A 23,020-nucleotide genomic window follows, 5' to 3' on the forward strand; every position below is an offset into this window, starting at 1 on the left:
AATGAACAAGGCTCATTCAGGCTTAGTTTTATAAATTTTACCGGCTGCTGCACATCACAGCACAGGCTAAATGATGCGACATAAATACACATTATATAAAGTCATTGAATAAATGTGTTTTTATTGAAAAAGTGGCGTCAAGTAAGCAAGTCTTGTTGCAGCGGATATCACAGTGTGCAACCATGTTACGTTACATGTTACAAACTACCCATTTCCCTATTCACGTTGTATTTGCGAGGGGTATATATACACCCACCGGTGGATGTGTGTTTCTCTTAGGGTTTCAATTTTATTTTATTTTGTCCAATATTAAAATATTCCTGAATTGCATTTTGTGTTACAAATAAGTATTATTTTTATCTAACTTTTTAGCCAGATTTGATGGTTTTCTTGTCAAAAGTTAGCCGCCTCAAAGCCTTCTGGGTAATATCCAAACAATAGAGAGGCAAAGTGACCGCCTACTCCCTGCTTCAGCACTGTACCAGAGATTTTCATCTGCCATTTATTTTCCCATACACATTTCGTAAAATGCTTATAAAAAGTTTTACTGGTTCAAACTAGAGTTGCTCCGATCGATCGGCACGTGATCGGAATCGGCCGATTTGGCCTTTTTCGGCTTTGATCGGAGTTATCAAAAGTGCCGATCAAACAAGGCCGATCAGAATGACACAAATCTGCAAGAACTACTACCAGAGACGTTTCAATATAGAGATAGTGCACTCCCAGGCTGCCAAGTAGTATTCTTCCGGTCTCCTAAAGGGCAGCTTGTGATTGGCTGTCTCTCCGTGTCATGAAGCTTCATTGGCTCCCAAGTTTCCTTAGGGGGCGTGGTGGTAGTGGCGAAAAAGTGTTTGGAAGTTGCACTCTCTCTATAGCGAAAGCAGCTTGGGCGAGAACAAACAGGACAGCAGCTAACATGGTGTCGCCTGTCTGGCAATTTTACAACTTGTTGGAGAAGGACAACAAATTTGCCGTTTGCATTGTGTGCTCAAAGGAGATACCGCGTGGAGGAACGCAGCAGAAGAGTTTCAACACTACGAACCTCATAAGACATTTGAAGGTTTCCCACGTCAAGGAATTTGAGGAGTTTACAAAGTTGGCGAGCGCTAAGGCAGCGAAAGAGCGGCAGCAACCTAAACGCCACTCACTCAGCTAACTGTAACAGAGACATTGAAACGACAGCAACCCTACAGCAACGACAGCAAGAAACGAAAATAAATAAATGCAAAGCTAATGGAATTCATATGTCTTGATCAGCAGCCGCTGTCTGTTGCGGAAGACCTCGGGTTCAAACGCCTCATGTCCTGCTTGGATCCACGTTACACGCTGCCAGGACGTAAATATTTAACTGACGTTTGCCTGCCGGAATTATACCAAATTGTGTACAAGCACATCGAGAGCCTTATGAAAGACAACACCACGTCAATCAGCTTCACGACTGACATTTGGAGTTCGAGTGTCTGTCCTATGTCCATGCTGAGCCTAACTGCGCAGTTTATTGATGAAAAGTTCGACCTGAACAAAGTTGTACTTCACTCACAAGAGTTTTCTGGGTCACACACCGCGGAGGCTATTGCTGCAGCTTTCACAGACATGTTCCAAGCTGTGTTGGTGCACATGTTGTGTACATCATAGTATTATATTTTTTGTTTTATAAGACTGTATTTATTTTTCCACAGGAAAGCTACAGTATACAGTCTACTCTGTAATAAATAATAATAAAACGGTTGTCAATTCATGATACTTTCTCATCTCCTAATTTTAATACTTAATATACAATGTCGATGTTGTTAAGAATAATTAAATATATGAATAATGCGACACAATAAATAGAAGGCTTGAATTGATGGATTTGGTGATCGGTGATCGGCCATATCGGGATCGGCAGATACTGCTTCCAGTGATCGGTGATCGGTGATCGGCCTCAAAAAAGCTGATCGGAGCATCTCTAGTTCAAACCAAACGGTACAGATATATTTAGAAACAGGGGAGATCGCATAACATCTCACTGGGACCAAAACGTAAAAAAATGTGTGTTTAACTCATTGAGTGCCAATGACGACAATCGTCGTCAATTCAAATAGTAACGTAGAGTGCCAATGATGACGATTGTCGTCAATTGCGTTTTTTGACGGTGGGACGTGGATCAAAGCCTGATGCATCTCCTGTGAAAGTATGGGGGATGTCGAATGTGTAGAAGCTATTTTACGGACCCATTAGGTGGCGACAGTATTCTCCAGATTAGAGAAAGGTGAGGAAAAACAGCAGAAGAAGCCCCGTGATGAAACGGAAACCGATGCTGGAGCCAGAGCCGTATAGATTGCTCTGGCTGGAGCTAACGTTAGCTGCGAACAGCAGTCAATCCGCTCCCACAACTGAGCCCCTCTGTCTCTGCTGCATAGTTTCTCCACACGATTAGCCGCCAGAAAAGCAGCACCCGACGCCGAAGGGCCAAACCATTCTCAGCAGTCCGGTTTGGCTTTTCGGTGTCGCGCTGGGAGCCGGCGCACAAAAACGGAGCGCTCCGAAAATAGACGCTGGGTGCGTGTTAGGCTGTGTGTTAGTGTGGGGATGAGTTTCTCCAAGCTCCGCCGGCATGCAGGCTGTGTGTTGGTGTGGGGGTGAGTTTCTCCCAGCTCTGGCATGCAAGCTGTGTGTTGGTGGGGATGAGTTTATCCCAGCTCCATGCAGAGATTCGTCGCCTGACACACGCAGCAGAGCGAGCAGAGCCACCAGAGACACTCCCAGGAGGAGGAGTTTGCAGTTGAGGGGGGTGGGGGTGCTGTTTTATTGAAGGAAATTACTGTTCAGATGTTTCAGGTCAGAAAATATTAGCTTCAGAGTCAGTGATTTGCTTGAAATGCTTCATTTCACAAAAGGCTCATTATCTCAGCTTCTAGTCTGAAACGTCTGTTTTTGGTGAAATCAACCTATCTTCTCCGGCTGATAACTAAAGAACGGAAAATGATATCAATAAACTTTTTTTTGCTGATGATACAATAGAGTCTCATCGTTCTTTGTGCGTGTTCGGTGTTTACATAGTAATATCACACAATATTCTGTGGGCCTCGAGAAATCACTGAAAACGCTCTGAAAGGGCTGGCACTGGGAGCATCCATTTTCCAAAAGTGGCTGGCACTCAATGAGTTAAAGAAAATGTTTTTTTAATGTTTTTTTTCAGTTTTGGTTGGAGTGAAATGTTCTATGGTCTCTCCCGATTATAGCGTTAGCTGAACCGTTTGGCGCTAGCTGGCTTTAACTGAAACTACACATGCGCGAGCAGGAAATGCACAGAGCTCTGCCATTGGTTCTGAAATTTGCCCGCCCCACAAAAGCTCATCCTATCCAAATGTGGAGTGGGCGGATTCGAAAGCCTGAAAACTCCCCGCCCTTTTTTGAAAAACTGACAAAATCTGACTGTCTGGCTCTCCCTGTTGAGTATCTCTTTTAACAGGTAAGCATAATGTGTTACAAGCAACACTACTATATTGTTGAAGACCACTTTGAACTGAACATGTTACAGGCTTGTTACTTTTCATTCTCCATTGAGGACATTTGTGATGTAATGTTTTCTGAAATATAGAAGTTGCAACTTTTTTTCCACTGATGGACATGAATTTATACAACAGGATCTTAACCAACAGAGAGGTGGAAAAGAGACACAAGCCTCTCCCCCCCAACCCCCCATGAAACTAATAGCATCATATACCGTATACCGGGGTCTAATGTCAGGAAGGTATGAAGGTATGAAAAAACAGATACTGCCCAAGCCTAGTTCCTCGAATGGCCAGTTGAGGCTGGCTGCAAAAGTGAGTCAGGCCCCGCCCCAACTCCCATTTTAAAATGCCCGTCTTTAAAGTGTAAATAAACATAACAGCCTTGTTAAAAAAAACTGTTTCGGTCTGTATAGCTGATTTCACTCATTGACAACTTACTGTACGGGGGGGGTGAATTTTTATAAAACACCCGTTTAGAGGAAAATAGATGATAGAAAAGACTGTTTTGGGTGTGATTGACAGGTCGCCTGTCCAGCGATCATGCAGCTCGCTGATCACGGACCCATAGCAGGTGGCACCGCGGCTCTGTGGGAAACGCCCGGTCTCACGCCGTCTCGCGCGCGCTGTGTGAAAACCAAGATGTCAGCAGCCAAAACGTCAAACTCCAGGCTTCAGAATGGGAGATCACAAACCAATGGGTGAACAAACAAAGTCACTCCGTCCATCTCTTTTGACAGTCTATGGTGTGCACATGTTTGTTGACCCCTGTGTGTTGCCTTTTTTATGACCAGCAAATCTCCCTTTTAAAGGTCCCAATTTGTGCAGCTGTAACCTCTTAAAAACGTGTGTCTCTGGTCCATAAAACATGATTCTGGATTAATTTGTCGAAAATATAGCAACCCCGTTTGTCGTGACGGAGTTGTCCCTTCCTCGTCCCAAAAACGGTCTGTTTCTATAATATATTCAGAACTAACAGTTCCCATTGGCCGCTGGGAGCCTGGGGCGGGCTCTCCCTCATCAGATTAGCGTCTGTGGACCAGCACGCTAGGTTGTGTCTACAACTAACGCTATCGTTAACTTAACGTTGCTACGCTAAAGAGGACATCTCAAAATGCCTAGACTTACCGAATGCACCTCCGCAGTTGCTGGATCACGTACAGTTGGCGTCGCTCCAGCTAGAAGTGTTAATTTTGTGGCTATAGACAAAATGGTGCAGGTAGCTTGTGAGAGAGAGACCCGCGCAGTATGCGTGAGGAAGCTTGTGACGTCCCAATTCCCCTCTGGGCAAACGAAGCGTTTGGGGGTGTGGCTTGGAGGAGACTGCAGGGGGAAGCTGGATAGGGACAAATCCAACTGTGGCAGTTCTGAGCTTGTGACCAGTCATTACAGGGAGGGCTGACAGCAGTATATATGCATTTACAAGTAAAAACAGCTTTTGCACGGAATGGGACCTTTAAGCTAAATTCACAGCAAGAGGTTCTAAAGCTCACCGGCTGATTTAAATGTCGCTTTTACCGGTGACCTCCAGCCGTCGCCGCCGTCACCGCAGGCCTGGAGCCCAGAACAGCACGCTACGCCTGGGGGTCAGAGTGGGTCCTGATGGCCATCTTCTCCCTGGATTTATGCCCCTCCCCCTGTCAGCCTGCAGCCCGTCCACTCATTACTATTCTCCCCAGGGAGCAGACGGCAGGGAGGCTCGGGGTGCATTACAGCAAATGGACTTTATGGGTGTTCTTTACAGCGGGTAGCATTAAGGTAATTGTGTGTGTGTGTGTGTGTGTGTGTGTGTGTGTGTGTGTGTGATGTGTGTGATGTGTGTGTGTGTGTGTGTGTGTGTGTGTGTGTGTGTGTGTGTGTGTGTGTGTGTGATCCGTGTGTGTGTGTGTGTGTGTGTGTGTGTGTGTGTGATGCGTGTGTGTGTGTGTGTGTGTGTGTGATAGAGTAAAAATAAATCATAAAAAATAGGTCTATTGGTGCACTCCCATAAGGTACAGTACAATGTACAATGTGACGGCACACAATAACAAAGCACATGAAAGCACATACAGTATTATGCAAACAATAGGGGTTTCTGAGGCCTGACAAACACCAACAAAGGAAGTTTAAAGGAGGTTTAAGCTTTTACACTATGTTGTATATATCTACTACCTCAAGGCATTGCCCTCCTTCTTCTCCAAAAAACATGCATATTTTAAATAGAGGTAGGAATTACCAGAAGCGCCACGATACGATATATCACGCTACTTAGGTCACGATACAATATTGTTGTGATTTTAAAAATATTGTGATTATGATTTATTACCTTTTTTTAACTGCAAATGATGTCGCCAAAGGAAAAAAAAAAACATTCTCAACATCTGTTTTATCTAATAAGATAAAGTTTCCAGTCTGTTCATCTCACTTCAATCATTTTTATTGCAGGAAAATGGGATTGTCAAGCAGACAGACTGACCGACACTGTCATAAAAACCTGTCATAAATGCCAATTTCTAGATGTGTATGTCTGTTTGACAACTGCACAACAGCCTCTACTGAGAGCATTAGAGAAGCGTGGCAGAGGGAACTTGGCATTGACTTATCTGACATTATATGGGACAGAAGTCTGTCTGTGATACAATACTGCTCAGTTAATAGTAGACACCAACTGATCCAATTCAAAGTCACTCACCGTCTTCACTATTCTAAGCAGAAGTTTCACAAGATCAAGTTCAAGTAGTTTATTGTCATATGTATAATACAATGTATAAATACAATGAAATTATTTATGCTCTGAGCACCCAGATTTACCCATCTGTCTCACCACTGTGTAACATGTGTCATGTATCGGAGGGCACTCTGTCTCACGCTTTCTGGTTCTGCCCTTTACTGACCGGATTCTGGGCCAAAGTATTTAACTGGTACTCTAAGGCAGTGGTTCCCAACCACCGGGCCGTGGACCGGTACCGGGCCGCAATGCATTTGGTACCGTGCCGCGAGCCCGGTCAAAAAAAGAAAAAATAATTACAAATTTTTTTTTTTACAAACTACAAACATAAATAAACGTCAACTTGAAACTATGTTTCAACTACCACACAGCCTATAATATTATAGCCTATGTTTATAAAAAAAATATATATATATATATATATATATATATATATATATATATATATATTATTATAAAAATTGACAACCGGTCCGCAACTTTTTTTTCCCCATCTATCTACCGGTCCTTGGCACAAAAAAGGTTGAGAACCCCTGCTCTAAGGCCTACAAAATAACCCTTCAGCCGGAGGCAGAACTCACATCGTCCTCTTTGGACTTCCCTACAGCTGTGCAACAATCGCTGCCAAGAAACTCATTCTGCAGGATTGGAAGTCCCCCTCTCCACCCTCTTTTCCTGAGGACCAACCTGAGGACCAACTCACCTAAGAGATTTCTAGTTGTTTGGGACCCGTTTCTGGTCTACCTCGACGAGGTTAGAGGCGGCGGGTGATTCGCACGGTTGGTCTCCCATCCTTGTGCAGGATCCCATGCATAACATGTATTTATTTTTTATTATTTTTTTATTTACAAGCACCTTCACCATGCTGTAATATCAGAGTGTGTGTGTGTGTGTGTGTGTGTGTGTGTGTGTGTGTGTGTGTGTGTGTGTGTGTGTGTGTGTGTGTGTGTGTGTGTGTGTTTTTGTTTTGTTTTTATGTTCCTGTCTGAGCTTGTTTGTTTTTGTGTGTTGGTGTTATACGAAAAATAGAGAAAAGATAACTACATTCTAAAGCCGCATATTATCATTGTTCTTGTAAAAAATGAAAAATATGATAGTACTCTGCCCTGCAATAAAAAATATTCTTACACACATAAATGTGTTTGTGTGTGTGTGTGTGTGTGTGTGTGTGTGTGTGTGTGTGTGTGTGTGTGTGTGTGTGTGTGTGTACGTGTGTGTGTGTGTGTGTGTGTGTGTGTGTGTGTACGTGTGTGTGTGTGTGTGTGTGTGTGTGTGTACATAAAGAGCTAATCAATTTCAGTAAAAAACAATAAATAAATAAATAAAAGTGTCTGCTCGCATAAAGTATCTTCGAGAAAGAGTGCTCATTTATGAATAATTTGGCTGTCATTCCAAGATATTATGATATATACCGTTTGAAGCCTTTTTTAAGATAAATAAATAAATAAATAAATAAATAAATAAATAAATAAATAAATAAATAAATAAGTTGTTAGGATGAGAATAAATAACACTATGACATAATAATACAGTTTGGCTTCCTTTGTTTACAAAATAGGTATCTTTATGAGGATAAAATCATCTGTGTTTTTGAACATTGACTGATTACAGTAAACACAGCTGTTTGAAGGAAGTCCTTCACTGCAGCTAAGTTGCATGACCTGACTGATCCAAGCTCAGCACTCCCAGTTTTCTCCCCCCCCCCCCCCCGACTTGAACAATAACATATGATTTCACAAGCGGGGGAATTCCACACAAGTCAGGTTGAGGCTTCAGCTGTGCGACAGAAGAGCTGACACAGCTTTTCTCTGGAGAAAAATAACCATAATGGCTTTCCGCTTTCACCTTGTCAAGCTGACTGCCTGCGTATGGACTGGAGGTGGTTGAAACTCATCATCACCCAGGCAGGCCTTTGAAGCTCAGGGTGAGGGGAGTTGATAAGAATAAGGAGATGGGGTGAGGGAGGAAGGGTTGATCTGACCCCAGAGTGGCCAGTTGACCTGCCAATCAACTGGATGTCTTTCCCTAAGTGATGTAGTAGTGTCATTTAAGTCAAAAAATGTGTTATTGTGACTATACTATTGTCACAATAACACATTTTTTGACTTAAATGACGACAGCGACCAAATTTGATTGAATTTGGTTGTGCTTGCCTGGTAGACCAGGTGCATTGAAGGGTAAACATGAATGATCTCTTTTAATTCTTTATATGGAACGATTTGCTTATCTCACAATATGATTCAATACGGAATATGGGCTTCACGATTCGATACAACTCCAATACAATGTAATAAATAAATAGAAAGGATAAATGACAACAAAGTGTATCAGTGGCTTTATCATGCTTCTAAGACTAATATAAATTCTATATGAATTCAGAGGTGGATGAGTCCTGACAGCTATCACCCTGTGGCTAATGTGTGTGTACCTATGTCAATCAAAGGCCATTATTAAACTCTATAAATCGACACCAAAACATTACTCAAATTAAATGAGAACACCCGTTCAGTCTTCCTCACAATATAATTCCACAACTGTGACTGAATCAGGTCCCACTGACTCCGATTGAGTGGCAAAACTATTCCTTCTCATAAACATCCACACCACACAGACACAAGACGCCCCACCCCTCACACCCCCTATTTTTCCACACAGACACAAATCCACAACACGCCCCACCCCTCACCCCCACACCCCAAACACACCCTATTTTTCACATAAGTGGAAAGAGATGTTGCCTCTTCCAGCTGTACATTCCTTTACCCCCAAATGACCCTCTTGATGAAGCACAGGCGTACATTGGCGGCCCCCCGTGGTCCTCACCACTGTTTACTAAACATAAACAGTCTTCACTAACTGGCAACAGGCCTGATGAGATCTGTGGGTTTCTTTATTTTGATCATGTCGGGGAGGGGGGGTGGTAGACTAGCACATGGTTCCTCTGATACATGTGCAGTCGCCAGCCGCTTCTTTTCACCGGACAGCGAGGAGTTTCACAGGCAGGGCGCAGGATTACGCCATTCCCCTCAGTTCCCCTCCCCCTGAACAGGCGCCCCAACCGACCAGAGGCGCTAGTGCAGCCACCAGCACTCAAACCCCACCAGCTTCCCACCCGCAGACACAGCCAATTGCATCTGTAGGAACGTACTGACCAAGCCGGAAATACTGCTGCAGGGAATTGAAGCCAGTTGCTTTACCTGTACACCAGCCAGATGCCCCCCTGTTGTTTCCACATCAGAAGTGACTTACTTTGCAATGACACTCATTTGTACCGTGATGGGTTAACAAGGCTTTTTCTGCGGGTAGTTTTAGATAAGAACAGCTGCTCCGTGACAAAAATACATCAATAAACACATGAGAAATAGAGTCGAATAATGCAAGAAGGCTTGACTGAGGACCGAGGTCAGAACTACCTTACAAAAACATGCTCAAATCCCAGAAACAAGGTGTGGTTCAGACAAGCCTTTTAAAAGCATCTACAGCCCATGCTACAGCATGGGTTGTAGATGTGCTGACTGGAGCAAGCTCAGCGCCAGCTAGCTCTCTGCCTTTGGCCAGGATCCCTGACGAGCAGATAGTTCAAGCCACAACATAAGATACCAACTCATCCCCCCCCTGCTATTTCTGCATACCAGACCGCTGTTTCACATCTTACAGCACTCCGCAGGCTCCAAGAATCTGCTTCGTTTTGTTCATTTTTTAAATCAAATTAAGTTTCGACAACTTTTGTGGAAAAGACATTATTCCTTAATGTGGCTAACCGGTTGGAAACACAAAAGATACTTTGAATCTATTTAGAGAGAATTAAACTGCTGGTTGTTGGTTGGAGGCTGAAAGGCAACCTTACTGGCTTTGTTTACATTGCTATGGTTACAGTTCTGCTATACAATCTAGTCTATGGATGTTATGTTTGCAGTCCTGCTGAGCTCTTCTTTTTGTAGGAGGGTTGTAAATTACTTGAGCTTGTAACAAAAGCATTTTTTAAATCAATATTCTGTCTCGAGTGATTCATGTCTTTGGTAAGCAGCCGTGTAATAAGCCAGATCATTTACAGGCTGTACATTATCCGTTACTTAGCAGATGTAAAGTAGCATGGCAGTGGCATTTCTAATAGTGACACAGATAACACAACACATCAGAGCACACCTCTAAACTCCCGTTAAAAGGGAAATTCGTAGGGGGCGTCTGGGTATAGCCTGACTCTGCCAGATGGGGGCGGTATTGTGCCAATACCGCCCCATCTGGCAGCGTCAGGGCAGGCTGGGTAGTGTAGAGGTAAAAGCTCTCACCTACCACCGCAGAAACCTGGGTTCCATTCCCGGTAGCGGTACTTCCGGTTTGGTCAGACATTCCTACAGACACAATTGGCCATGTCTGCGGGTGGGAAGCCGGTGGGGGTAGGAGTCTTGGTCGCTGTGCCAGCGCCTCCTCCTGTCCGGGGGGAGGGGAACTGGGGGAAATAGTGTGATCCTCCCATGCATTACATCCTGCCGGTGAAACCCCTCGCTGTCAGGTGAGAAGAAGCAGCTGGCACATGTATCGGGATTCGGAGGAAGCATGTGCAAGTCTACAATTCTCCCCAGATCGGCAGGGGGGGTGGAGCAACGACCAGGACAGCAGGGGAAGTTGGAGAAAATGGGAGACAAATCCGGAATCCCCCTAAAGAACCCTTTTCCCCCCCCCCCTTTTTTTTTAGTTCACATACCTGGGTATTCAGTGCATTTCATAATGTATGCAAAAAAATTACAAAAATTAAACTTCTTTCGTTTTTCACACTTTTTCAGAACAAAAGTGAATTTTTCAGGATTTCATTCATAACTGTAATCTACAGTATGGTGACATCAGCTAGTACTACCAAATTTCTACCCCATTTCAACCAATCGTATCACGACATGACAGCTGTCAATCAATCTTCATTTCGAGGAGAAAATTATGCAGGCAAATGCCCCCCTAGTGCCTTTAACCTGGCAGAATTTCTAGCCCATAAACTAATAACTTGGCCAATAAATATGTAACATACAAAATAAAGCAGACGGTAATGTCTTCATTTGATGTAGAATGCATAGGACATATAACTGGTTCGTTAAACTCGCATTCCAGGAATATGGTATTTACCGCGGCTCTTTGCCGTGGCTCGTCGACCCTCCAAGCCAGCAGGCAGCACTCTTGCCTCGGCATGTCTGCACCGCTCCACACGGAAGCAGTCGGCTGCCTGGTTCTCCCAGAGCCCACTCACGTAGCGCCAGAACAAGCTCGATTTGGGGGCGGAACACAACAGGAGTGGCCATCGCCAACTCCAGTGCCCAGAACTGTCAAATCAAATCATCAACAGGCTATGTGGCCCACCTCTCAACCCTCTTTGATCTCAGGCAATATCTGTTTTCAGTCTGATACGTCTCCGACCCTCGTGCCACTTGGGTTCATGTGGTCTTTCAGGGTATATGCAGCAATCCTGAAGTTAAATTCAAGACTTTTTCCAAGACCCTTCCAATAAATTTCAAGACCCCATCGCCACTTCGAGCTGTAACCGATTACATCAACGACACACCTTCAACTAACACAATTACTATACATTTTGAGTTTGAGATTGCAAAACTAAATGGTCTTAGTTTGCCATAACTTCTATGCACTGTATCAATACAACATAATTCAGATAGGCTGGGAAGGAATAAAGCTCAAGAGAATAAATTGTGTGACGAACCCAAAGGCAAGGTTTATTTAAACTTTAAAAAAAAAGAATATTTATAACAATAGCATGCTCGCTCACTCACTCACACATGCACACAACAGTGTTTCCCTGAGGATTTGGAGAGATCATGGTGGATAGACCCTGGACCCTCTTGAAAGAAAATTTTGTACATTTTAAAGTAAGATGCATCAATCTGGTGCACTCTGAGAGCAAAATGAAGAGGTTGAATTGAAATTAATATATGTGGCAGTCAAACTTTATTGTGGCGTGAGAAACACTGATCAACTGTCACTGATACAATGCTACAATTCCTCAGAAAGAGACCTGTGGTGTCATAGTTTCAATGTTGATGCACACACACACACACACACACACACCGCAATACGTTTTGATAATGACATGCTGGCCTACACATGACGTTATTTGCTCAGTCAAGTAACGCTAAAGTTAGATAGCGCAAAGATAGCTGGTGCTGATTAGCGTTAGCCATGTTAGCCTATGAAAGTGTTTAGCTGACATTAATCCTGCTGCGGGTGGAAATGGTCTGTGTCCGATATGATGTATGATGACGCAAGACAACGTTTTAACCATTGATAGTATAGTTTTAACGTACCTTGAATTTGGCAAATAAGAATGGCATTCCCGCATGTTTAATCCTCCCTGGCCATCTGTGCTTTTACCCAAAATATTCCCACAATATTATATTTGTATTTTTCGACGGAGGAAAAGTTCTGGGGGTTCTCGGGTTCTTCTGGTTCAGCAGCCATTATCACGTTGAATTGCAACAATAGCCTACGCACGGTTGTAAACAGTTGATGACTTCTTGGCAATCAGTCAGTGATGATCACTCACAGCTACACTGATTGCTCGTGTAGCCGGGGGGGAGGGGCCATGTGAATACACTCTGTCAAGCGACCGGGCACTTTCTCTCAAGCTGATACTGTGGGGAGCGGTGGGGAGGTGGAGAATGACTTGATAAACAAAACATGTGCGCTGTTGTGAGGACCAAAATAAGTGAATTCACATAAACTCGTATCAAAATCTTTGGACATATTCACATTGACAAATAACACATTTAAACACATTTAAAGGGTCTTGAATTTGAAATTTACTTAAGACTTTTCTGAAAAAAGTATTGAAATTCAATACTTTTCAAGGGTCTTGATTTTCCCTAAATTGAATTCCCAACTTTCAAGACCCCGCGGATACCCTGTCTTTAAGCCCAGGGTGCTTTACGGGTGTTCTTTCGGATAGACAGGCATACCATAAATCAATCAGGATAGCTCCTGAACCATAAGGACTATATAATTTATTTTAGTTAGTCCATTGAGCTTTTTTTTAACATTTATTTTTCCTTTTCAGTTCAAATATAGCCTATTCAAAGTCCAAAGAAAGTTTTTTCAAGTTCAATAAATGCACAATGTTGCCAAAGTCAAATAGGCTATCTGTTGACATCTTAAAGTAGCATTCAGTTTTTGTGTTCAAATAAGTGTTAACTGGCTCTATATTCTGACAGCAATCACTGAAATAGTGTGTTTGGTCAGTAACTTGGAACTCCCAACCCCCACTGTACTCTGTCTCTCTCCTGTAGCCCTGCATGCAGAGTGGATGTATCTACGCAATCATAAGTTGTAGAGACTCACGGGTGGTGGCATTGGATTCGGGGTGAAAAAATACATATCGTCCTTAACTCATTCACCGCCAATGACGTCTTTGACGTGTTATCAGCAATGGCCTTCCCCGCCAAGGACGTGTTTGACGTGTTTTTGTTTTTATTGGTGCAGCGCCTGCAGCAAACACTTGCCCAGCCTGTCACACAGACACAGGTCCCTGCCTTCAAAGGGTAGCCGACAGCACGCGATCAAACACATACCGCAGCTGTTGTTTTGAAATTGAGCAAGAGGGAAAGCAGAGAACGGGTCGCTTCCTTGTGCAGACAGGAGAAACGCCATTGAAACGCCGAGCTGGAGTCGCCTTCCTCTGTGCCAGCCAGGAGAAAACGGGAGAAAGTAATCAAGAGATGTGTTTGATCATCGGAGGAATGAGGAAATGATCGATCAGTTTGCGAGGGCGGTGAGGACGTGTTGAATAGCCGAGGGGAAAACGGGAACGATCATAGATATGACAGGGAGACATGGAAGAGGGCGGTGTACCAGAACAAATCAAAATAAACACAGGAACAGCTAGGCAGCAGCGGGCAGAAGGCACTCACAGCAGCCCGCTGTCCTTCTCAAGAGCTCTTCAGTTGGTTCATGAAATCGCTGGGCTGCTCGCCCTCCAGTGTTGCTCCTGGCCAATCCCAGCGCCACAGGGCGTGGTTATTGCTTATCCTATGTTGGGTTAGAAATCTAAAAGGGGGATCGTGTGTGTGTGTGTGTGTGTGTGTGTGTGTGTGTGTGTGTGTGTGTGTGTGTGTGTGTGTGTGTGTGTGTGTGTGTCTGTCTGTCTGTCTGTCTGTCTGTCTGCACACTCACACCGAGTAAACTGTATTGTTGAATGTAAAAAAAAAAGCACTTCATGTGTGTATATATATATATATATATTTTTATTTTTTTTGTCATTTGTGTCCTAACGAATAATATTTACATGTCTGATGTCAATACAGTTCAAAATAAAAGAATTGAGAGTGAGTTATGCCTGAGATTGTGCCCTTTTACAAAAATGCTTTTTTCTCCCTTTTCTCTTCCCAGACAGGCTTTTTTGGTGAACATGGGGTGTATAAAAAGGGTTATAAGTAGAGTACAGAACATGCTAAAAGCTAACTTTCTTTTTGGGGGTGAAAGTAGAGACTTAGATCTTCATTTCGAGGTATTGGACATCACTGTAGTCCTAGTACAGAATTTACTGTGGGTCTTGAAAGATGACCAAACATTATGGAAATACTTGGCCTGTGCCAAAAATGCCAGTCAGATATTGGCAGTGAATGAGTTAATCAGCATTGTGATCGGACCTTCCGTTTCCCAGAAAATGGAAACATTTCTCTGATTGGATAGTGGGAGGTGTAAAAAAAGGGAAAAAAGATCAATCTACTCACGGACCAATAGGGGGCGCCCGGTGGTCCGCGGACCACTGTTTGAGAAACACTGCTCTAGGGCAACACCACTTCCGAGAACCCGCATCCTGTGTAAGTAGGGTTGCCAGAGTAAAACCTGGCCATTTCCACCACTGCTTATGGATGAGCATAATCTGCTGCATGCCATCGAGAACTGTTGGTCAGATCGACTTCAAACTTTGGGAGTGTACCCTATTGTGCAGTGCGGTGCCCTGTTTTTGTGCAATTCGGCATAGCGCCACCTGCTGGCAACATAGAAAATGTGGTTAATCTCAAGAACCATTCGTCCGATCGACTTCAAACCCGACGAGTGCGCTTAGGGGCACTCAAGGAGGTGCAGGCAGCTGAATTATGTGCAATTTGGCATAGCGCCACCTACTGGCAAGACAAAAAGCGATTTATATCCATAGCCATTCATCTGATCGACTTAAAACTTAAAACTCGGGGAGTGCGCTTAGGGGGACTCAAGGGAGTGCAGGGAGCTGAATTCCATGCAATTTGGCACAGTGCCACCTACTGGCAACACAAAAAGCGGTTTATCTCGATAGCCATTCATCTGATCGACTTCAAACTTGGTAAGTGTGCTTCTGGGAACCTGACATAGAGCAGTGTGTAATTTCGTTTTCTAAACAAATCTTAGTTATTTTTTGTTTTTATAATGCATTTGCACTGAAAGGATTTGTTTAACTAATATTTGTTCACTTTCATTTTATTTATGTTATTCATATTGTGCTTAATTTATTAATTAAATGCATTATTGATAATGTAGCCTATGCCTCTCATTCATGTTCATTCAGGGATACTATGATGACAGTAGCCCAGAAGCGGCCTTGGCCCGCCGCCCTGTCCCTGCCGCAATCCCTCTCTCTCACCACGTATCGTATGTGACAGGCAAGGCAACTAGTAGAGGAATATGTTTGCCCCCACCTCTTTTCTCAAATTAATTAGTGACGTTAGAGCGGACGTAGGCCTACCTCTTGCATGCCTGATCTGATCCGTTCTTTACTTGATCGCTCCAGCAGCAGACGAGGCAGGGATGTAAAGCATTGCCACCCGCAAGCGTTGCTTGCCACCCGCAGACACAGCCAATTGTGCCTGTATGGACTTCTGACCAAGCCGAAGGTAACACGGGGGCTTGAACTTGAGTTGGCAGGGAATCTACCGCTGCACTACCCGGGCACCCTCGAGCCACAATATTGTTATAAATATCAACAACTAGCCCATATATATCAACGCTGGTGGGCTTTATGGAAGGAGCGTGACTCGAACTGGTTGACCGTAATATCAAACTGGTCATTCAGTGCGTCGTTTTGTTGCCACATAAGTAACATAGCTCACAGAGCAAACAGCTAGCTAATGCAGAGGCTAACGGCAGCTTTCTTCTTCTCTCCATTTATGGGCGGGCCGCTGACACCTTCAAGGTGCTTACCGCCACCTCCTGTACAAGTAGGTTACTTGCATCCTTTCAAAACTCCGGTCTCCACATGTCCACTAATGGCCCATTTCCACCGCTTGTGTCAGCGCGGCCCCACCCAGCTCGTCTCGCTTTTTTGTCTCATTCCACCGATCAAAAACCTGGACAGCCCGGGTTGAGTCGTGCTAGTTTTGGTCCCTGCTTTGTTGAGGTTCCAGCGCTGTGGACCCGGTACCATACGGTGACGTGAAAACACTGCAGACGACTGATTGGCCAGGCAGAATCGTGTTTACTATATCTACTGTCAATGCTGGATACCAGTTTAGTGGGGCTTACCTTCTCTTCTGTTATTTCCATCAGTCTTTTGTGTTGCTGCCTTCGGCTCTGGTGAAATAAAATCAATCTCCTTGCTCAGCTTTAACATGACGGTGGTTTTCAATTGTTTTGAGAGAGAAAAAGTCTGCTCCTCGGGAAGCCCTTTGTAGTTGTGTGCAACATCGGCTCCGCTAGGCCGGAGGCGGGGGTTTACCGAAGCCACGGTCTTGCCTGGTGAGTTGCCGCCGGGGAAGTGGCTTCAGAGTCTATATCAAGTAGAGACGAGTAAGACCAGGTCGAGTAGAGCTGTACTGTGCTGTTATATGTGGTGGAAATGAGCCAATAGAGAACTGCAAGAATGAGTCTGGAAGTATACTTTGTTTGTCAGGGGAAAAGTGAATGGGGTTTTAGAATAGGGATTTCACTTAAATGCATAAAATAAGGTCTGTGGTTAACAAAAGTTTATGAGAACGGAAATTTGGGTTCAGCAGGATAATCTTCACAAATGTTAATAACTTTCATGACTTTTGGAACGTAAATTTTAGAAAACGCTTCAAAAGGCATAAGTTCCTGCTGAACCCAAATTTGCGTTCCCATACATTTTTGTTAACCACATGCATTTAAGTGAAATCCCCATTCTAAAACCCCATAGACTTTTCCACTGACGAACCAAAATGGCGGTGATTTCTGGTTAAACCTACAAACATACATCATCCCTACGGTACTCTATTCCCATTCCAAACCAGATTTGATGACAAAGACGGGCTTGGCCGCAGGAGACCGGAGTCTTTGTGTTTTATGCTCAAAACAATAGAGGTAGTGTGGACAATAGATGCAAATGAACTGCAGATCCCTAAAAATGGCCTAATGTAGACATGGCCTAAGTTTCCCAGGTTGAGGCCACATGTAGGTCAGTGTACTCACCCTGCAGTACTCGTTGATGGGCCTCAGGCGTTTCATGGCCACATCTCTGATGTGGCTCCTCCTGAACAGGATCTTGCCTGGAACAAATCAGGAACAATGGTGTTAGAGACCAGCAGGACAGAGAAGTCCAACTCACCTTACTTATTTGCAGGGAAGTGTTTTGTCAGTGCTTTCATAAAGTGCAGATAACGTGTATTCATAGAGCACACATGGGCAAAATACAGCGTGCGGGCCCGTGATAGAATTGCAAAAAAAAAACAGTGCACCTGAACGAAACATGCAAGATACCCGCTGAATAATTGTCCAAATGTTCATGTCATTCTGGCCAATACTCTAAAATAGGCTAAAAGTAATCTCATGTGTAAGAAATGACTGTTCTACATTGAAGTAGAAATTTTAATAATTAACTTGTTGGTTTTGGATTTATTTAGCTTCAAGAGTACATTTTTGTTCGTGTGACCCTCAACACAGGCTTTGAGAATCCCGGGCCACTTACTGATACTTATGCTTAAATTAACCCACTAATATTCTGGTTTATTTCAAGAAAAACATTTCGGCTAATTGGCTGGTAACTTTAAAATCTAGCAGCCATATTGGCAGGTGGTGAAAAAAGTTAATTTCAAGCCCTGCAGGGAGAGCAGGTGGTGACATAGGAGTGAGTGAGAAAAGGATCAAACATTGGTGGTTAAGACTGAATAATGACATCACAACTGTTAATTTAAATTAAAATGAGTTATTCCTGGCTTCAAATGCCCCAAATTTCTTGCGCTGGCACTGTTCGGCCCTCAGCAAAATCTGGTAGCGAGGAAATTTTTTTGTGGCCCTCTCTATCATCAAAGTTGCCCATCCATGGGTTACGGCATGACAATATTTGTTCGGCCCTCAGCAACAATCTGGGTTTCTCATGTGGCCCACCATGAAAAATAGTTGCCCACCCTTGTCTTTTACTATTAACTCATTCTCTGCCAAAGACGTACCCGGACGTACTTTTAACAATGGCGTTCTGTGCCAAAGACGTACTCGGACGTCTGGGTGTTTACATTACATCAGACACTTTCCCAGCCTGTGACATTGTTTCAAGTCAAACTGATAAAAGGAACCCGCTAGTTTAGTATTTATGGGTGGAGCCTGTGGTCGAAACAGAGTCAGAGAGTTCTCGGATGGCGACGATGGCGAGGAAGACGCCAGCACGCATTGTTTATAACTTATGCCGCCGGCATGACTCGCTTCACGTTTCCTCTTGCCAGCTCTCCCTCTCAAGGGAGAGCTCTGTCACACTCAAGGGAGGGGGAATCACATGGATACGTCAAACGCGTCAAACCGCGTCACACACCCGTCCCCAGCAACCAAGGCGAAACATGTGTCACATAAACATTTCAAAGTTTACAGCACTAACGTAGCTATTGTGTGATCTTCTGTGCTAACGTTAATTATGAGAGGTAACGTGACAGCAGGTAACGTTACAGCACTCGTTATTCCTGTGTGTGTGTGTGTGTGTGTGTGTGTGTGTGTGTGTGTGTGTGTGTGTGTGTGTGAGTGTGACCACATAAGGGTTTGTTCCATTTGTTTATGCTTTTATCAAGCTAAGCTAAAAATCCACATGGCAACTGTAAAATACATTCTCTTATTTTTTATTTTTTATTTATTTATTTGGGAAAACAAATACTGTATATGTCTGATGTGTCACTGAGGCAAAAAATAAAAGGCTCAAAAGAGAGTTCTGCTTGAAACGGTGTCCTTCACTAAAAACCTCTTTTTCTCATATTTCTGTTCCAAAAAGGGCATTTTTAGTGAAAACAAGCTAACTTCCACTGCTTGTAACTAAACAAGGAAACATGGGAGAGTTTCAGTTTTTTACAAGGGGTAAGAAGAGAGTCTCTGCTTTATTGTGAGATATGTTGTGTAATTTTATTCCTAGCACAGAATATTCTGTGGGTCCTGGAAGATCAGGAAATATGCTCAAAATCCTGGCACTGGGAGCACACAGAGAAAGCACACATTCTATTAGTTATTTTTAGATGATTGGTGTTCACGAAGTCTTAACAGAAAAGAATCCTCGGCTCTTGTAAAATGAGCCAGAATCCTCAAAAAAAAACATGGCACAACTTACCTACAGCATTGAAAAAACGGCTGGCACTCAATGTGTTAAATTCGGCGTGGAAATGGTTCACCGAGCAGCGCTATTTTTGTCGTATTGAAGTTTCTGTTAGGATGATGTCATCATTCCTACTATGATGTCGTCGTTCCTACTATGATGTCATGGATCACTGATGACGTCGCAGACGGTGATGATGTCATGATTCATAAGTGTCTCAATCATGCCTTTCGGCTGGTGATGTCATGACACAGGTGATGTCATATTCGGGTTCTATAAAGGTTAGTTTCTGCAGGTCCTCTCTAGTGGTTCATAAACTAATATCACGTCAACCTCTGCAACCGTTCCCAACCTCGAACCGTGCAGACCCAGCTATCAAGTTCCACAACTTCCCTACTCATCGAGACTTCAGTTACCAAGAGTGTCTTGGCCATCAACTACCCGCGAATAGATCCACATGTCTAACACCGATCCTGACAGTATGAACCACTCTGAACCGGATCTAGCGGATACATTTCCGCCAATCACGGAGGCCTTACGAACAATAATTGCAACAATCCAGGCTCTGGCTTCCAAGGCCGATGATCGGTACGCCCTCCTGGTTAGCCGGCTAGATCGTCTCGACGGACTAAACCCCCCTGAGGGTGTCATTCCGCAGCCCCAGCTTCTGAGCTGGGACTGCGAGTCTGGGGACTGGGTGTCATTCCCAGCCCCAGCTTCTGAGCGATCAGTCACCCCAACCCAAACACCGGAGGTTTCCAGTGCAGCCACGCCTCTTGCTCCCACCGTGCCTGCTCCGCAGCAGCTGGTTGAGCCACAGCACGTGCCCCTGCTGGGTGCTGCTGAGTATGGAGACGATTTCAAGGAGAGGCTCGCAGGTTTCCTGCGGGCCGAGGGCATGACGGTAGAGGACCTCCAAAGGTCATTCCCTACTGCTCCCGTGCCTCCTATTCCTCCTGCCGCTGCATCTGCTTCCGAGCGCACCGTCGTTCCGGAGGTTTCCAGACCTGCTGCCCCCCCAGCTACCGCGGCCGTTGCTTCTAGCCCTGCCGCTCGGCCGCCTCCAGCTCCTAAGCGCATACTCTGGGGGGGAGTTAGTGTCATCCCAAAGCAAAGGCAGCCACATCTGAACACCAGCAACCATCTGTACCGTGATCAGACCGGCAGGGTTCGCATCACACCAGTGGAGAGGCAGCGCCGTTTGGACACCCGGAGCTGCCGGTACTGTGGTCGAGCCGGGCATCACCTCTCCTCCTGCTCCCGGGGTCCTGTAAGTGGGTCCACCACTCGCCGGCCTGTGAGACTCTCAGCGGGGCAAGGCTCTAAGAGTCCAGCCCCGAAACCCGTACGGTTGGGCAGCGTTCCCTGCAGGACCCAGGAGTGGCAGTGTGTCTCCAAGAGGGTTAAGGAGTTGGAGAGGACTGTCGATCGTCTCATTGAGAGGTTCGATCACTGCCTTCAGATCAGCTCCGTCCCCCCGCAGGGGGCCTCCGAGTCTGCTGGCCCTGAGGCACAACCTGTGGACCTTCCCCTCGCCGAGTCTGAACCCGTACCTCAGCAGCAGCCAATTCCAGTTCTTGACCCACACGTAGGTTCCAGCTTGATGCTGGGAGGTCCCCGTAGTGTCGTCAGCCCTCGGTCAGGAGCAAAGAAGAGACGTTCAAAGAAAGAGACGGTGGGTGTCCTGCCCAAACTACAGGTCGGGAAGGTAGGCCTCGCTGAGTCAGAGCCCCCTGTGGCCCTGCCTTCGGAGACGGCGGCTTTGGCTGGGGCTCAGCCTTTAGATTGTGCGGAGCCTTCTGGAGCTCCGCTCTCTGAGCTTGCAACACCCCCCCCCCTGCAGTTCCTTTGGCTCCTTCTTCCAAGTTTGGAGCGTCCACTGAGACTCCACCTTCGGAGCCCGCAGAGTTTGAGGTGTTGCGTCAGGGGCACAGTTCTTGGTGGGGGCCACCGGACCGTGACATTGTCCCTTTTGATGGTCTCCAGTCTCCCATGTTTGGATCGTGCCCCGGGGGATGGCCGACTCCAGAGGATCCACCGGAGTCGGCAGACCGAGTCTGTCGGTCTATCTATGGCTTCGATATCCAGTATTAGGGAGGAGCACCTCCACTGTCTGACACCCCCTTTGGGGTCTGACCACCTGCATCTAACCTCCTGCTGAGGAGCCCCTCCACCAGAACCTGCGGATTTTCTGTTCTCCAGATGCCATCCTTGATGGCCTCATTGGACGCCAGGTGGCGTCCGTAGAGGGGAGGGTACTGTTAGGATGATGTCATCATTCCTACTGTGATATCATCAATCCTACTATGATGTCGTCGTTCCTACTATGATGTCATGGATCACTGATGACGTCGCAGACGGTGATGATGTCATGATTCATAAGTGTCTCAATCATGCCTTTCGGCTGGTGATGTCATGACACAGGTGATGTCATATTCGGGTTCTATAAAGGTTCGTTTCTGCAGGTCCTCTCTAGTGGTTCATAAACTAATATCACGCCAACCTCTGCAACCGTTCCCAACCTCGAACCGTGCAGACCCAGCTATCAAGTTCCACAACTTCCCAGTTACCAAGAGTGTCTTGGCCATCAACTACCCGCGAATAGATCCACATGTCTAACACCGATCCTGACAGTTTCATCCTGTAATTTTTTATAATATAACCCGCAACCTTAAATTCACACATTTTTTAACTGAATTTGGCCTGTAAATCGATGGCTGACAGCGAGCTCAATTTTAAAGCTTGAGTGGTGATCTTTATATCATATGAAAGTAGATAAAATAAGGAATCGATTGGGATGAAGCATGTCAACCTAGGATGTCGGGAAGGGGGGGTAAATAACGCTCCAAAGTTGATGAATTGGAATGTAACTAAACGAGTAGTGCAGCACTGTGCAGGGGAAGACACACTCTCGTTCCAGATGCAATAAAGTGTAATTTAACGCTATTTGACAACAGCAGCAGCAGCAGCAGCACACAGAGGCCGCGTTGAGCCTAGCATGGCCAGGGCCAAAACGTCAGACACACCCGTCCTTAATCTATGTGCGATTCGAAATCACGCGTCCGCACCATAGACTGGCAAAACATGGCCGCCCCCAGTGTGGCTGACAGTTTCAAATTATAACAAAACAACCACTATTGCAATTTGCAATACATGTCCCGCAAGAAGGAAAGTCTGAGCTGGCGTTACGCTAAACCAAACGTGGGGATGAGGCAGCGGATTTGTTTTGGCGTTAACGTTAGCTGTTGTGATGATGGCTAACGGGGCTAACGTTAGCTAGCTGGTTAGGCTATCTAGTTGCAGGGCAGCGCTCCACAAGCTTGTTCTGAC

At 45.1% G+C, this 23,020-nt stretch overlaps 1 protein-coding gene across 2 annotated transcripts in view; it reads right to left on the reverse strand.

The window, feature by feature from the left end:
• Positions 1-23,020, reverse strand: part of sh3pxd2b (SH3 and PX domains 2B) — a 203,991-nt gene that overhangs the window by 70,553 nt on the left and 110,418 nt on the right. For both annotated transcript variants that reach the window (XM_083648433.1, XM_083648432.1), the window contains exon 4: positions 17,596-17,672. In XM_083648433.1, coding sequence (XP_083504559.1) covers positions 17,596-17,672 — 77 coding nt within the window. The remainder of the gene's footprint in view (positions 1-17,595; positions 17,673-23,020) is intronic.

The sequence above is a fragment of the Poromitra crassiceps genome, assembly GCF_964638095.1.
Source record: "Poromitra crassiceps genome assembly, chromosome: 1".
NCBI classification, from domain to species: Eukaryota; Metazoa; Chordata; class Actinopteri; order Beryciformes; family Melamphaidae; genus Poromitra; species Poromitra crassiceps.